Source organism: Cavia porcellus, unplaced genomic scaffold (genome assembly GCF_034190915.1).
Source record: "Cavia porcellus strain 051 isolate PalLab524CR breed Dunkin Hartley unplaced genomic scaffold, mCavPor4.1 scaffold_7, whole genome shotgun sequence".
NCBI classification, from domain to species: domain Eukaryota; kingdom Metazoa; phylum Chordata; class Mammalia; order Rodentia; family Caviidae; genus Cavia; species Cavia porcellus.
Genome location: NW_026947490.1, coordinates 7,130,678 through 7,148,121, shown reverse-complemented (window position 1 = coordinate 7,148,121; position 17,444 = coordinate 7,130,678). Strand labels below are relative to the sequence as shown.

The window sequence follows — 17,444 nt, the reverse complement described above, 5'->3', positions numbered from 1 at the left end:
CCACTCTCTCTGCCACCCACTTGCTGGCAACAGTGTCACCTTCTCCCAAGGGCATTAAAATCCAGATGCTGACCTGGCATATAATGAAAACATTAAAATACGTATATATAATGGAAATGTTGATTCTATCACCCAACACAATCTGCTTCTGTCAAAATGGGAAAGAAAAAAAGAGGAAGGGGATGTTTCACAATCAAAAATGTTTGCAGTATTATTAGGAGTCAGTAAATGAAGCTAAGAAATTTTCCCAACAATAGGAACTAAGGATAAATCAGGGTTTGGCCACACAATGAAATATCACGCCCAAATTTAAAATAACGGGAACATTTTGCATTTGAGGCAAAAATCAAGATGTAAAATTACTTTGAAAATATTTTAGCATACCCGTATTTATTAATTTTTCTAAATCAGTGCCAAAACATCCAAAATGACAGAGGCTGTCTTTTGAGACTACAGTCTCCTTTTTGTCTTCTTCTATATTTTGTTCTTTAAAAAGATTTTTTAAAATAAAGAATATTTTATAAAACAGTGAAAACTAACTCTAAGGTAGCAGCATCCATCTCTTCTGCACACTGAGGAACTGAATTATCTGTCAAGGAGGCTGAAAACCTTGCCACACTGCTCCTGATATTATGAGGTGAAAGATAGAGCATTTGGTTGAAAACTCCATGTCCTCTCCAGTGCTCCTTCCTGGACTCTCAGACTCCAGCCTTTTACACTGTCTGTAACAGCTCTGCAACTCTGCAAGGTGTTGGGAACAGATACTCAAATCCCATCCCTGTCTGGCACTGGCCTCATGGATTTTCTCCAGCTGTGAAAAAAAACCACCTCATCTTCCCCACAATTCTACATCTCTTTACCCCACACAGATCTGCACATTTGACCCTCCTGGTGAAGCCAACAGCACCCGACTGAGTCTTTCATATTTTAAGAGTAAGAGAAGAGGAAGAGGAAGAGAGTGGTGCACTCCCCTAATCACAGCATTCAGAAGGCTGAGGCAGGAGGATGGCCACAAGTTCACGGCCACTCCAGTTACATAGTGAGTTCAATGCCAGCCTGACCTACATAGCAAGACTCTGTCTCAAAAAAAAAAAAAAAAAAAAAAGGTAAGGCAAACTCCATCATGTGTTCATTTTTACATCTTGATGACTTAGGGATAGTGACTGGACTTCTTTTTGAACCTGGATAGTGACCTTTTACATCTCCCGAAGGTCAGGGGTTTTCTGCAATCTACACTAAACCACCAATCCCTGCTTGCTTTACCCCTCCTAACCTCTGCCAGGCTGTGAACTCACAGTTCCCACCCAGCTCTCTCAACCTCAGTATCTCTTTCTCTCTCTCTCTGTCTCTCTATCCCTGTCTCTGTCTTTCTCTCTGTAAAGCTAAATTGATTCAATGCTCCAGCCAGATCTGGGTGCACACTGGTGGGGGATCATCACATATTACTCAGCTTGAAGGCATTTTTACTCTTGAAAGATCATGGCAGTGACTAGTTCCCACTAAGCCTTTCGCAGGTGTATCTGTTCCTTTCACTGCTTCTATAGAGGTTTTTTAATAGACTGGAAAAAAAAAAAAAGCAGTCACTGGAAACCTATATTCATCCAATAAAGGTCTATCCAACACCTATTCATATGCCAGATGCTATTCTGACCATGAAGACAGAGTCTTAAAATAGCCTGGCTTGTGATAACAAGAGCTCATCTTCACATTTAGCTTAGAATACAAGCATAGATCCCAAAGGCTAAATGTTGAGCTTCCGATATATTAAGGAATAATCAATTTTCGGCCTTTTGGCTAAGATCAAGTGAAGAAACAGTCCAGCTAGAAAAGAAAAGTCACAATGTAGCATTGGACAAAGGACAAAATTCAACCAACGTAATCAATCATATGACTACTACATCTGCAGGAAGCACCTTATTAAAAGAAAGCCAGCAAATCTAATATCAGATAAGACATGGCAAGACAAAGGCTTCCTTACCTCCTTCTTCTCACCAGTCTGCTCAGCAATCAGTTGGTCAAACACAGCCCCAAACTCTTCGTGGATTTTCTGCATTTCGTTGATGTGACTGGCGACCTTGTTCATGGTCTTGATGGCCACTAGAAGAGCACAGGTGGAAATGAAGAGGCTGCTTAGCCTCTCAGGGCCGAGCAAGGGGAGGTCAGGGACGCCTGCTCACCGTCCAGGTGGTAGTGCTCCTCGCTCTCTGCGTCGGTCAGGGCAAAGAGCTCCTTGAGCAGCAATGGGTACTTGAGTATCCTCTGGATGGGCTTGATGAGGTAAGACTCCAGCGTGGACGAGTGCTGCTGCCTCGGGTTCTGGGCATCCAAGAACGCCTTGAAAGCTGTGTCGGTCTTGGCTGGAAGGGTTTAGACAGCATTATGGTTTGAGTCCAGATGTCCCCCTGGATGTCCCTCATGCAGTGTTAAACTTCTTGAGTTTGTGATGACTCATGGTCCAGTGCTGGGATTATGGGTATGAGTGCGGCACCCAAGTGTGGCCTACATTCAATATAAGGGACAGAAACAGTCTTCTCTCCATGCTCCTCCCTTTTTGCTCTGTTGCCTTTGCTGTCTTCCACACCATGAACTGCCGCCACCCTGCCATGCCACCCTGCCTTGGAGCCAGCTGATTATGGACTGAAACTGTCACAAAATGTGAACTACATAAATCTTTCCTTCCTTCATTTTGGGTGTCAAATATTTTGTCTCAGCAATGAGATAAAAGTAACCAAGACAGATAGACCGTCAGGTGGTTCCCTTTGCACTGCCCCACTCACATGTGCTAATTCCAAGTAGCCCCCTTCACAAGAAGGAGGGGGGCAGGGGTTCAGGTGTTTAGGGGTTGCTGTTTCTCCTCCTTATAATATGCAAACCATTTTGTGCTGATGTTTTGACATGTGGGTCCTGACTTAACGAGCCTGGGGAGACTCCTCCCAGGACGAGTCAGTTCCTAAAAGCAGTAAAGGACTTGCCTGCAAGCATCAATTCAGAGTCCCCACACGAGGCCACCTCCTCTATGAGCCTCTGATACTGTCACTTTCTCCTGTCCCCATCACTCTGGGACCTGGCATGACACATCTTAGCATCTACTAGATCTGAGAGCTTGCAGAAATTATCCAAGCCAGAAATGGTGGACCTGGGTTTCAGCCCCACTCATCGCTCACCACAAGCTATAGGAAGGCTCCTGTCCACTTTCTGCTATACTCCTCAGCCTTCTGATGGACCTTGCAGCTTCCCCTGGGGGAAGCCCTTGCCCTGGGAACTGTGAGGGACAAGCCTTGGCAACCTTCTGATCCACCTGCCTAGCCACCTCTGAATAACAGCAAAGTCTGTATGTTAAACATGCCGTACCCCAGCTTTCCTAAGGTTCTGCGCATTTCACCACTGGAAGACCCTCTTTGGAACACCATCAGGAAAACACGGAAGCAGCAGACCCTAACAGCTGTGGGCATGTGGGGCGGAGCTGATCTCCCTCGGGATCTGTTCAATGTCAACTCAGTATTGCCTTGGTGAGCAGTTAGCATCCACAGGGTGGGGACCCGAGCTGAGCTCTGGCAGCACTTTCCTCACCAGCTTTGCTCTCATCTGTGTCCCAGCTGGGCCCTGGGGAGCTGGGGCCCCAGGCCAGCAGAGAAGAATCTACCATTAGATGACCAGAAACACGGCTAGTCCCTTCCAGGTACAAAGCAATGCTGGGAAGAGAGGGAAAGATCCACCTAAGGGACCGTGACAGTGGACGCTTGATACATCCATGCTGGTGCTGGCAGGGCGACCTGCCCAGAGCAGTGCATAGGCTTCCCGCCCCCTCACCTGTACTGTGCCCTATGCCACCCTTCTATCTGGCTCTTCCAGAGTTGTATCTGTTAGGGTGAACTGAAAAGCAAACACGATCAACATTCTGAACAAACTCGTTCTTCACATTCAGAATCTACATATTCATCTAGGTGACTTTGCCTATTAGAAATTAAATGCTGCTCTCTAGGGATTCAGTGCATTTTATAACAGCATCTGCATGTCGGAGGAACTGAGACAGCCCTTGAATAAATGAATAACAATTTTTTAAAACCCCAGAAGGCATATATTTAAGTGTGTGTGTGTGTGTGTGTGTGTGTGTGTGTGTGTGTGTTCCCCTCCCTCCCCATCACCAGGGTTTAGAAGTGTAAGCTAACAACTCCAAGGATATTATACTAGGACATCATGAAATTGCAAAGTGATTCTTCTGTTTTTATTCAGTTTTTTAAAAAAGTGATCATGGGGGAAGACCTTAAGAAATGATAATCTTTTCACTGTTTTTAAATCCTATCAAAAGGAATCAGACTCCCTGAGTCCAGGCGGCTTCTGCTCCTCTCAAAGAAAGCCCTGAAGGAAAAGGCCATTTCGAGTGAGCGGCCCATTGGCTTACACACCAGGCACAGAGCCAACGCACTTGGAAGCTGTGGCTTCCACCACATCAAGAAGAAGCCTAGGAACCCCACCCCGCACACCACCAGCCCTCAAGTCCAAAGTCTGGTGTGGGACTTGAGCTCACAGAGTACACCTCACAGCACTCAGGGTGTGCAGGATACTGCCCCATTGAACCCAGCTGTGAGTCTGTCAGGAACCCAGATGTGTTCTCGAAATCTCTTCACACTCTTGGCTCATTTGGCGATTAGGAAAATGTGGGTCACACCTGCTGTTTCAAGGGATCATTTTAAACATTAATGTAAGATTTTTCAGGTGCAAAAAAATAATGTTCTTGAATTAAGAAAAAGCGATCAGAGTAGAATTTAATTTAACTGAGTAATTTTTAAAAAACACTAAACTGCTGGAAGAAATGTAATGGTTACATAATTTCACATGGAGCAAAGTTCTCTAAAACAGTTACTTTAACAATGTGATAACAAGCAGCAGTTAATAAAAGTTTTCAAAGAAACCTACACATAGAGCCATATGACCAAGGCAGCACACATGAAAATGTGGTTAAGGTCCCACAGCAGGACAAGGATCTTTCTAGAATCCTGTTACACAGACTGAGCTAGCATTAAGTCTACCATTTTCTGGGACAGGCTCTTTTATTACCCAGAGGCCCATATAATATTAATATTTCCTCTAATAGGTTTTAAATTAAGTTGAGCTAGTTCTCTTTGGCAGCAAACACAAGCATAACACATGGAAATTATTTACATATCAAGGGACTTGATTAGCAGATGTTTACTTGGCAGCCACAGCAAAACGCTAAGAAGTAACAGCCTGATTTCCAGAGATTCTTTGAAACCAAACTGTCTACTGATTCTACAGTTTACAAAGAAAATGTTTCTGTAATACTTTTGGCGGGGAGGGGTATCTTTATATTACTGGATTATTCATATATATTATGTATTACATTGACTCATGAAAACCTTTTGCTTCAACAGAAATGGAATTTTTAAACTAGATAGATAACGACTAGACACATTCGTGAGTGGGTGCACTGTGATATTTCAATGAATATACACAAGATGTAATGATCCCGTCAGAGTAATCAGCATATCTATCACTTCGTTTATCATTTCTCTGTTTCAGGAGCAGGCACGATATTCTTCCTGTTATTTTAAAACGTGTTGTATTACTCTTCATTGTAGTCACCCTACTGTACTATAGAATACTAAACTGATTTCTTCTAGTGGGAAACATTTTTATTTATTATTTTATGGTGGCGCTGAGCCCGGGACCTTCACACTCACCGACATGCTCAGCTGTCGTGGCGTGTGTCCAGATGCCCCCCAAAGCATCATGTGGTCATAGATGGGGAGTTTTGAAGGTGAATGGCTTAGGGTGTATGCATGTGGATTAAGGGTGCGATACTGGCATTAAGGGGTGGCTAAGGGGAGCCCCCCACCTGCGTGTAGATGGCACCACTCCACAGACTTGTGGCCTACATGGAGTATAAGAGGAGAGAAGGAAGGCAGGTTTGCTGCTGCTGCTGCAGCTTGCTGTGAACAGCTTCTCCTCTGAGATGCCCCTCTGCCATGACATCCTGCCTTGCAGCCAGACAACTACAGACTGAAACCTCTACACACTAAGCTGGAGTACACCTTCCCTTCTTTCACTTGTGGGTGTCAAGTATTTCACCTCAGCAATGAGCAAAGAAACTCAGACACCAGCCCTTTTTTAGTTGGGCAGGTTTTTGGTTACTCATTAAATTGCCTAGGCTGGGCTCAAACTTGCCCACAGCCTACAAAGTGCTGGGATGGCAGGCATGCACCATCACACCCGGCTTCTAATTGTACTTTTCTTTCATTTTTAAAAATGTATTTATTTATTTTTGGTACCAGGAATCAAACTCAACCTCGCACTTGCCAGGCAGGTGTGATTCCGCCGAGCCATATCCCCAGCCCCCGTAATTTTCTTTTTTAACCTACTAACCAACCTTTTCCTTATCTTGCACCTTCCCAGCCTCTGACAACAATAATTCTACTTTTTGCTCTCATGTGATCAACTCTGCCTATCACCAACTCTATGGAAACACAGTTGCTTTCTGGGGACTCTCAGGATGTTTCACCATCTCCTTACAAATTTAAGAAAGTGTCAGGGCTGGGGGTGCAGCTCAGTGGCAGAGCATTTGCCTAGCATGGCCTTCGGTTTGATCCTTAGCACCACCAAAGAAGGCACAGATATAAAAGGAAAAGTATCTTGGCAACACAAAAATTCTACTTTGTTCTGTGTAAAAAATAACTGTAACTAGAGCAATTTTTTTTTTTTTTTCATTTTTACCGGTACCGGGGATCAAACTCACGACTGCCTCCTTGCAAGGCAGGTGCTTATGCCGCTAAGCTAAATCCCCAGCCCCCAACTAGAGCAATTTTTAGTGTATAATTGAAACCACTTTAGTCGTGATGTCATTAGCAGTTATCATACACCTAGGGACAAAAATAGGCAAAAGAAAGAAGAGACTCCTCCAAAAGGTATTTGAAGTGTGGTAGGTTAAGAGAACTAGCTTGACTTTATTAATGAAAAACAAGCATAAAGCAGGGATTTTTTTAAATAAAACTACAAAATGACCTATCAATGCTGTCCCAGAATGACCAAGTCAAAGCATTCATTACAAGGAAACTGATACAATGGTTAATACACTAATGTCTGTCACTGCTCATTACTAGTATCTGCAGCTTGCTGGAATCTCTTTCTAGCACAATGATGCCTCCCAGGCTTCTTCTCAAGACCAGCAACCATAATCAGAAACATAAATGTGAACTGGCACCTGGGTCTGCCACCATCTCAGGGGGACTCACCTTTGACCAGGACCTTGGGGACTTTCGTGTGGCTGGCGCAGAAGGCACTGTAGAGCTTGAAGCGGTCAGCGTAGTACAGAAAGGATCCCCCCAGAGAGAACAGCACTTTCTGGAGAGAATGAGAAAAGGCACAGTGGTTCATCTTCCTCCCCAGCTAGAGGCATCTCTGGTGCAGCAGGGGACATAGGGCTTCCTCCCCTCCGCACAGAGCGGCATCGCTGCCTGTCCGCCTTTCTCTGCCATAGGTGTTTACAGTGGTGCTGCCCATGGTTTCCCAGCCCTATCTCTTCCAATGACCTCTCTGGGAGGCTTGGAGTGTTGATGAAAAAAAATACACTTTGCAAAAGACCAACATCTCCTCAATTCTCGCATGGATTTCTGCTGGGACACAGACACAACAAGCCAAGTAAAAGTAGGAAATGCTCACATTTTCAAAAGTGAAAAACACTGGTCACTGCATCTGTTCTCTCCCAGACCTGCTCTATCCCTTTTCCTTGCAGGAGCAGAGAAGAACATGTGCTGTTCAACCAAGAAATGTGCCCAACTGTGGGAATTAGGCGCCATCTCTTCAGACTGGAGGCCTGCACCCAGAGGACAGACTTGACCACATTTGACATGGGACAGTTTCCATCACACATATGTTATACAAATGAGGGAATGAGCCTCAGGAAAACATTCTTCATGAGTTCACATCCCTCCATCACTCTAGTCTTGTTCAGACAGGAGCTCTGGACATTTAGGCATGGATTAAAAGTTAGGTCCAAGCAAACAGTTAAGGTTTTGGAGGGAGTGATAAACTGGGTCCTCACCATGCAGCTGATCGACTACACAGTAAGGTCTGAGTGTGTGCGATCAAAACAAAGTTTGCTTCAGACCAACATAATCAGCATAATTAGTATCAAAAATCTACATCTTCTTCCTACATATTCTACTTTCCCAACCCTTCTACTCAGAAGGGCATCAGCAGGAGACATCTAAGTCTGTGAGAAGAGATCATTATCCTTCAAGCCTCCCTCAAGGATTAAGCACAAAAAGCAGTGGAAGAAAATGCTCTCTGTATGACAAAGGCCTTCTGGCCACACTAATGGCATTCATTTGTTTACTTTGAGACAGAATCTCACAAGGTAGCCCCAGGTGGCTTCAAGCTCATGATGATCCTGCCTCAGCCTCCCAAGAGCTAGAATGACAAGCATGTACCATCATGCCCAGCTTTAACTCAATAGACATGACTGTGCATAACAAATATATGTATTATTATATAAAACATTCATATGTTATATAGTATATATACATATGTGTAGCATTTTTACATGCACACACATTTAGTATGTACATTTATTTATTTAGAGTATATATGCACTTACTATACATCATCCACAGATAAAACACTAAGGATCCATTCAGTCTTCTGGCTTTAAAGCTGGATCTTGGGGGACACATAAACACAAACACATTTCCCCAGTGCTATCATCTCTAGAGTTCAGAAGGCCTCCCACAAGCTGGTGGGCACTGTTAATTCCCAACACAAATTCTATCCAAACTCATGCATTTGAACATATCTATTGGTAACAGGAGGCAGAATACAGATGCCTGCAGGTAGGAGGAAGTAAAAAGCAGGAGAGAAAAATCGCAGACACAGGAAGAGACTCGTAGGGGGATGACTCAATTCACAGGCCTGGCCGTGTTGTATTGATGGTTTTATGGAGACATCTGTGTATAATTCATGAAACACTATACTTTAAATATATGCACTGCATAATATGTCAATTATGTGTTATTAATCTGTTTAAACGTGCATGAGGCCAATGCATGAATCAATGTGTTTTGTCAGCTGGAAGTTCGAAATAGGAAATCTCTGCAATAAAGGCAAACCAACCAGGACAGAGGGATTAAACCATGAGCATACTCACTAAGGCACTGCTCATAAATCCTCATTAAGGCTGCAAGGACACCGTGTGCTAGTGGACTGCCCCCCTCCTGGATAATGATACATATGCATTACCAGCCAGAGAACTTCCCCAGAACGGACACACTAATTTGTTTACTGGGAGAACAGAAGTGCTATTTTAATCTGCTAATAGCTAATTTATTAAAGGCTCGCTCATAAACAAAACAGAAGGTCAAGGCTGGCACATGTTCCAGAGTAGAAGCCAGCAGATGAACCAATTTAATGCAAGTAGATGGTGTCAGTCTCTCCTGATCCACACAAGCAAGACGAGCCCACTCTGACTGCCTCTAGTAACCGCCCCACCAAGCAGCCCCTGGAAAACAGCACAAGGCCCCCACCATGGGCCACTGGGGAATTCCACTCTGTCCAGGAGGGAGCCGCACCTGTGACATTAAGACTGACCTTAAATTGGTCGACTTTCTCAAGTTTTTCCAGATCAGGTACCAGCCTAACTCCATCTTCTAGAGTTTTAAGGAACTCGACTTGAAACTCCACCATTTCCGTTAGGTTTCCAAAGAGCACATCAAGCTGAAAAATGAAAAAGAACTGTACCCACCCTATCTTTCCTAAGTGTTTAGAAACAGTACTGATCGGTTAGGGTAAGAAGCCTAGTGCCAAAGGATGGCACAGTCTCATTCTCCCGGTGCATGCCAAAGCTTACAGGCAATATCTGACCCATTTGTTACAAATCCTTGGGTTCAAGGTGCTTTCAGGATTACACGTGTCCCCCTTCCTTCCTCTTTAGCAGCAAGGCAGTGAGTGTGCAGTGTGACCCTCACCAAGGTGAGGCCACGCCCATCATACCTCATCCTGGGTGAGGAAAGGCTCCTTTTGAAGGGGCTTCAGGTATCTCTCCATGAGACAGTTTAAGTCCTAAAAGTTCAAAGGACACCTCATTAGCACACCAAGAAAGTCTGCACAACAAACCTCAAGGAGGGGAGAAAAAAAAAAAAAAGAGAGAGCAGATTATGTTCCAAACACTAACAACACAGTAATTATTCATGTAGGAACAAGACTGCTTGTTCGGTCAACATCTCAGACTCTGCAAGCCACATGGCCACAGTGACCCCACCGCACCTTGTTGCATCCTAGAGCAGATGGGGACGCTGGTATCGGAAGTGACACCAGGCTCCAGCAGAATGGGCAGCAGGCTGGCTTCAGCCTGAGGGCCATAATTTGCTCAGCCCTGACTTGAAGACTAAAATATAGATAATTAAAAAGACATCACAATCCTTTCATGTAGGGAACACTGGTCAACATCAGGGCAAGCAATAATACAGAGAGAACAGGCTGGACAGCCTCCCACCTCAACTCCAGTTAGAGAAGGAAGGCGGGGTTTCAGATGTTCCCAGTATTCGATTCAGCTTTGTGTATAGTTAGGAAGATTGGAAAGCTGCTTAGTAGTCACTATATTCCACTCACTAAGTCAACTAGATAGGTAGATATAAATTCCTGCATAAGTTACATATGTAGCAATGAATTGCTATAAAAATTGATATGCTTTCTTAACTTTTTAAAGCTTGCTAGGTTAGCTATTGTACTGGGGACTAAGCAGGTCCTCACACTGAGCTACATCTTTAGCCCTTCTTTATGTTCTTTTTCAGACAGCATCTTGCGAAGTTAACTAAGTTGGCCAGGATGAACTCAAGCTTGTGATCCTCGTGGTTCAGCCTCCCAAAGTGCTGGTATTATAGGCCTGCATCGTCTCATCCCCCAAGACTGGAAGAGGGGATCTTAACACTTGGAATAAAAGCCCGATTCCAAAAACGAGGGCTGGATACTCTCAGCCCCACACCCAAACACTGCTGTGAGTCGAGCAGAGCAGACACAGCAGGAGGGGCCCAGGAAATAGAGACCTACTTTCACATAGGTGCGCTCAGTCTCCAGAAGCTCGCAAATGACCTTGCGCAGCTTGTCCGCGTCTGACAGCTGTCTCATGGTGGCCAGCTGAGGCCCCGTGGCATCCGGAGGGGACGGGCTGGAGTCAGAAGGGTTCATCTCGTGCAAACTGCGGCAAAACACGGCCACCTGCTCTGTACTCTTGGGAGGACAGCGGGAAAGGCAAGGCAGGTGTTAGCCCTCAGTGGTGATGTCCCTTCCTGTCTCTCTGCAAGGCACTCTGCCTGCTCGGCAGACAGTCAGGTACAAATTACGTCCGCTCCCCAAGTCGTTCCGCTCCTCTGAGAGGCCAACAATGCTCAAAACCACTGTCATAGCAAGTGCTAGGTCACATCAGGGCACGTCGGGGGTTGGTGAGGAAGGGTTATTATCACTTCCAAACAAGCCCAGAGAGCTTAAGACCTTCACCTAAAATGGCACAGAGTTATTGGCAGAGTGAGGACTTGAACCAAACAGTCTGGTCTCAAAACCTGCTGTTTGTTTTAGGGAGGGAGAGCAGGGCAGTGCTGAGGACTGGCAGGAGAGGCAGTCACTCTACCACTGAGCTTCCTGCTCAGACCAAAGCCTGGTTTTGGTTTTGTTGTGTTGTTTTTAAGTCCTGGGAAATGAACCCAGGATCTTCACAGTGAGCTACATTCCCAGTACCCCTCCACCACCACCATTTTTAAAATCTCGACAAAGAATTTTGTAAAGTCACTAAGTTGTCAAGTTAGCCAAGCTGCACTTGAACTTATGATTCTCCTGCCTCAGCATCCCCAAGTGGTGTGATTACAGGTGTCTGTTGCCATGCCTACCCCAAACCCTGTGGTCTTAACCATGCCACAAGAAATGGGTAAACCCCCGGGGAGCCTGACAGAGAAGTTAACCATATTCACACAGACTGCAGTTAACTGTCAGAGTCCTTCCATCTACTTATTTGGAATATGGCAGGGCAATGTCTTCTTGTCTCCACTACAAACCAACACTGAGACAGGCAACTCTCCAGATTGCAACAGTTCTCACACACTGAAGAAGTAAAGAATTTCCTCTCCAGATTCTCCATAGACAGAAATGTTTCCTATGCTCTTGAGGGACAGGCTCTGAAAAGGTCTCTGCTCTGTCTCCACTCAAATTCCATGGGGGATGATCAAGGATCATTTTTGGCAGGCTCTCCAAAATGTTGTTATCCTATTCAAATTCTGGATTCTGAAATTCTAGCCCACTGAGTAAGGTACAACTGTTCTTCAGAACCAGTGGTATCTATCAGTTTTCTGCATTGGAGCACATGAGAATTACCTGGAGCTTGTTTTGTTTCGTTCGTTTGTTTTGAGACAAGGCCTCAGCATGTAGCCCGGGCTGACCTCAAACTCATAGGGATCCTCCTGCTTCAGCCTCCCAAGTGCTGGGATTGCAGGTGTGCACCACCACGCCCAGCTACCTGAGAAATTTTTAAACATCCCAATGCCCAGTGCACACTTTAAATCATTTCCATCAGAATCTCTGTGGTGGGATGTGTAAGCTATCATTATTTTAAAAGGCTCTTCCTAGAATTCTCCAGAAGCTTTTTTGTAGCACAAACTCTAGCTTATTTGCCCCAAAAACACCTCAGTATAAATTTTAGATGAAGGACAGTGGCTGTCTTCATGCTCTTGTCCCTGCTTGGATCCTCTAAGTCAACCCTAGGCACAAAGTCCACATTTCCAAGTAGATACTGGTGTGGGTAAGAATTCCTTCTGTGTAGCCTGGGAAGAACATGAGAATCTTTCCCAAAGCAGTATCTGGGGCACAGAGCTGCACACCAAGGTCAGCACTGCATGTGGGCCAGAGAAGCAGCCAGCATTGAGGACGCTTCCCCTAGTTAGCATATGCAAAAGAGGATAAAGACAGAAACAGGGAAGGAAATCAGAGCCTAACAAGGATGGTCTGGCAGCAGAATCATGCTACGGAAGAGCAGACCCAAGACCCAAATCCATATACTTAATTCAAATTATCATATAATCACTGTGGCTTATTCACTGCTGGCACTAACCCTGGTAACTCACCTGTCAGTGGTGCTATTTAATGTTTTCTACATAACTATGTGTTTCAGACACTGAATATCCCCACAGAGTTTTCCCTTAGGTGACTGGAAAAATTCACCCAAATGAGCTGCCTCGTACGGTATATAAATCATATCTCAAAATAAGGCTGCTAAAAAAAGAGAAAGTATGTGTTTTTAACTCATTTAAGCTCATTTTAGTGGACACTAGTGATGGTTTTATTTAGTTAGGGTACGATTTTAATAACTCAGCAGCATTGCAGGATAGAGAGTCCAGTAAGGCTGCATTTTAAAGATTAAGAAGGAATAAATATACTCATTTCAGCAAAACATTCAAGCATCCTTTTGATGAGCCAAAGATAAGCACAGTACATAATGAACTCATTATAAACAGTTGTGATGAGGAAAAAAGTACACTGAGTAAAATGAAAATCCTATGGACAGATGCTGATAACAATCAACAACGAACTGCCCTGTTCTTCACCTTAATTCGAACTCTCCTTTTCTGCTTGCATTTGATACCCAGCCCAGGACCCTAATAAAACAAAGGTACAACTGATGCCTTTGCTCACACAGTACTTTTCTAAAGGGTCCTTCTGTAACCCCAGCTTTCTGTCCCTCATGCAAATCAACAGTGATACCGCTACTCGTGACCAACACACCTTCCCTGAAGTGTGTTTACATAACCACACTGCTACTACTTAGATATACTGTCCATGGGATGCCTGTGTCAAGCACATCTCTCGATGTCACACAAGGGAAAAGTTAAAAATGTGGGTCCCCACACATATCCATGACAGGAATTCCAAAAAGGTTCCTCCCCTTGTGCCTTCAATTCTCATCATGCTGGTGTGTTACTATTTTTTGACATCTCAGTAAAATGAGCAAGTGTCAGCTGGGAGCTGACCCGGCCTGTGTGAAGTCTACTACCTCGGAGGTGCAGTGCCCGCAGCATGAGCACCCCCGTGGGCTGGGGTGCACAGGTTTCCAGTGCTTTCCACTAAGCTACTTCCTCCTCCCCTCCCCCGGCACTGGGTGATGCAGACCCCCACATCCAGTTCTGGTTTATAGTTTCTCCCCTCAACCTGCAGTATTACTTTGTAAGGTTTCAGTTACCTGCAGTCAGAAAATATATGGTGGGACTTTGGTTCACAAACTTAATTCACTTTATGATTCTGGAAAAAATGGCCATGTTTACATTCAAGATGGTCGTGATCATGCCTGTCGGCCAATACAGAATTCCCAAGTATAAACAAAATTGTGCTAAATGCTTCTGTTTGCAAACCAAAGTGTTCACACACAAAAGCATTCATGAACTGAGGTTCCACAGTGTTTGTCTTGGTCATTCAATAGAGAGGGACTACACTCATATGGCTTATATCATAGTACAGTATAGTTATACTTTACAATGTTATAAATGTTCTATTTTGTTAACAGTGGTTAATCTCTTACTCTGTCTAATCTATAACGTTTATCACAGGTACATATATATAAGAATAAACATGGCACTACCCACTGGGGGTCTTAGAATGTAACCCTCACAATTAAGGAGGACTACTCTATCCTTCATATTTCAGGGGTTGCCTACAATTCTCTGGGGTCCTGGTGGGAAAGTCTAGAGCCCTAGGCATCTCCTGGTAGTCAAATTCCTAAGCCAGTGAGAAAAGGCTGCATCTCTACTGGCAACTCTACTCACTGTCTCAGGGTACAGACTTCAGGAGCACCCCAGGAACTGAGTCCAAATGGATGTGATCTCTATTGTTAATACATAGAATTAGAATAAAGAGTAAAAAAGTACTGTAGTACCAAGTTATAATACATACAACTATTGTCAAGGGGTTTTATTTGAAAGGCTCTTAAATTTCTGCTTTGCAAGAATCAACTTAAAAAGATTTCATAAAGTTTGAGAGTTTAATTAACATCGTGCCCCCCCCTCCAGTGTTCTTTCAGAAAGTGTGGCACGTCAGGCTTCTCTGGAATAACCTTTTAACTAGGGGTTTTGCCCATTGAGGTCACCTTTCAAATCTGCTTACCACCCAGGCCATGACCAAACTTCTACTTAAGCTCAAAGTCCATGTTAATGACAATCTTCTCAACATATGGTGGGCATGAAGCCGGGTAAGGGGAACTGAGAACAGTGTCCCACTACCGCTCCATCATGAAGGGTAAGGCGGCAACCCCATCACGCACACACCAAGCACAGTAGCCACCAACAAAACAAGGCAGCTCCAGTGGCAGATTCCCAGCATGCTGTGGTGGGAGGTTCCCAGAATGCTCCAGCAAGCCCCACCTCAAGGCAGTGGGCAATTAACTAAGGACTCTTGCAAGAGGAAGACAGCCAAGCAGGGAAAGCACAAGTCTCTCTCCACGTGAGGGCTATGATCAGTCACCCTGGAAACCAGAGCACTCCCAGGCACTGGTGAGTTTAAACTGTTTAAGGGGAGCTGAGCTGCTACGCTGCTGTCAGGACTCAGCATCATCCAATCATCCACCAGCCATGCCGAGAAGACAGGGACAATGGTAAAAGAAAATAGGCCATTTTACTGAGCCAGCATGCAGCCTGATGTTTATATCTCCTTCCCTCCTGGGAAAGATGAAAAGAAAGTACAAAAGGGAGTAGGGGGGCAGATTTTCAGGCCACACTATCAACTTAAGAGACCCAGCTGTTTCAAGTGCTTCCTGTTATGCAACCACTAAAGACAGTTTCTGTCTCCAGATGAGCTGAGTTCTAAAGCTGTCCTGACTCTGACCGATTTAACACATCCCACAGATTTAAAAGGGGCAAGAGTGGCCTAAAATCTTACAGCTTTTAGTTAAGCTTTTTTGGAGGGGACAAACACCAAAGAAATGACTTCATCATTTTAGTTCCCATTGTATACCTGGGAAGCCGCTGTAGGTCTTGATCACCTTTTCAGGCTCCTCCCACACAAACTGAGAAAAAAAAAACATCCAAGAAGGGCAAAGACTTACTTGGATAAATCAGGCAAATTCACTGTCAAAGTATAAGACTCATTAAATGACACAAACTCAATAGTTGACAGATAGTGCTACTAGCAACAAGCTATTGAAAGGTCTGGTTTGATTTTGTTAAATTATTTCTTGCCATTAACTTGCCACATGTCTCAGTTCGAGTTTAAGATTTACTATAAAACTGATCTGTCAAAATAGGTCAGCTAACATTAAAATCCACACATCTCCTAAGCCAACCCTTCTATATCCACTTCCTTCTCAAATCAGCAGAAATAAAGTCAAAGAATCTCAACCCTAGACTTTTGGGTTCCCACTCTGAGATGGGGATAGAAGAGAATCATGCTCAAATGACAGCATGACTTTCTTTGACTGCACTATCAACAGAAAGGGGGAAAAATTACAACGATGATTACTGTCTTACAAATGCAAACCATGGGGGTCCATCCTTCTGCCATTTAAGTATGAAACAACAGATAAATGGAAAGATTCCAAGCAAATTCAACTGCACATCAACTACTGATCCCTAACCCTCCAAAACCTGCTGAGAGAAAGAGAGAGAGAGAGAGAGAGAGAGAGAGAACAAATATAATCACCACTACTGGAAAACTCTACCATAAACAAGGTTGGAAAGAATTCAGACAGCAAACGTGTGCTCACCAGATGAAGTGTCCGATACAGAGAGTCACCAGACTTGTCACTGTTTTCAATCCTGGGCTTGCGCTTTATTTTCCATAGTGCAGACATCGTCAGGAATATATTCTCATGGTAATTACTTCTACCACCTCATATGTTGAGCACGGAAACAGGAGTTTCTTAAAATACCCAGAGTGCACCAAAGGCCCCCCGGCTCTGCAAAGAGCATCTCCTCCCGAGGACATCCCAATGCCAGCTGTCTTTTGAAAGCCTGTGGCCACATCTCAGTGCAGGGACGGCTACCAGCGGCAGCCTCCCATTGTCCTGCCCTCTGGGGGCTGTCAGAGGCTACACCACAGACAAGAGCTCCTACTTTGATTTCACCTGGCTAAACAACAAAATTTCCAGAAAGGGGCAGACAAAAAAGCAGGAAAGCAAAGCCCAGCCCATCTCAGGAGAGTCAGGAGCAGCGCCTTGTCTCCCCCCACCCCCCACCCCCCACCGCTCGGGGCCAGCTGATTGGCCAGCATCCTGCTCTGCCCAGGAATATTAAACCTGTGGGGTTCAGACAACTTCACAGGCGCTCCCTTCACAGTGGGATGTGCACACATTATATGCTAATCCATAGTTACAAAGGCAGTCGTTTTAGATTTTAAAAAAGTCTAATACGCTTGCTCAACGGGAAGCAAAATGATAGCTGCCAGGGGTCTGGAATGCCTACTCCAGA

General features: G+C 44.6%; 1 protein-coding gene across 9 annotated transcripts in view; it reads right to left on the bottom strand.

The window, feature by feature from the left end:
- Tiam1 (TIAM Rac1 associated GEF 1) overlaps window positions 1-17,444 on the bottom strand; it is a 359,373-nt gene that overhangs the window by 16,955 nt on the left and 324,974 nt on the right. For 8 of the 9 annotated variants that reach the window (XM_063252519.1, XM_063252516.1, XM_063252517.1 and 5 more), the window contains 6 exons: window positions 11,059-11,238; window positions 10,003-10,071; window positions 9,601-9,726; window positions 7,251-7,359; window positions 2,178-2,357; window positions 1,979-2,097 (listed from right to left, as the gene is read on the bottom strand). In XM_063252519.1, the coding sequence (XP_063108589.1) occupies window positions 1,979-2,097; window positions 2,178-2,357; window positions 7,251-7,359; window positions 9,601-9,726; window positions 10,003-10,071; window positions 11,059-11,238 (783 nt within the window). Of the gene's footprint in view, window positions 1-1,978; window positions 2,098-2,177; window positions 2,358-7,250; window positions 7,360-9,600; window positions 9,727-10,002; window positions 10,072-11,058; window positions 11,239-16,741; window positions 17,148-17,444 lie in introns of those variants that run through there. The other variant, XM_063252520.1, reaches the window with a different exon arrangement.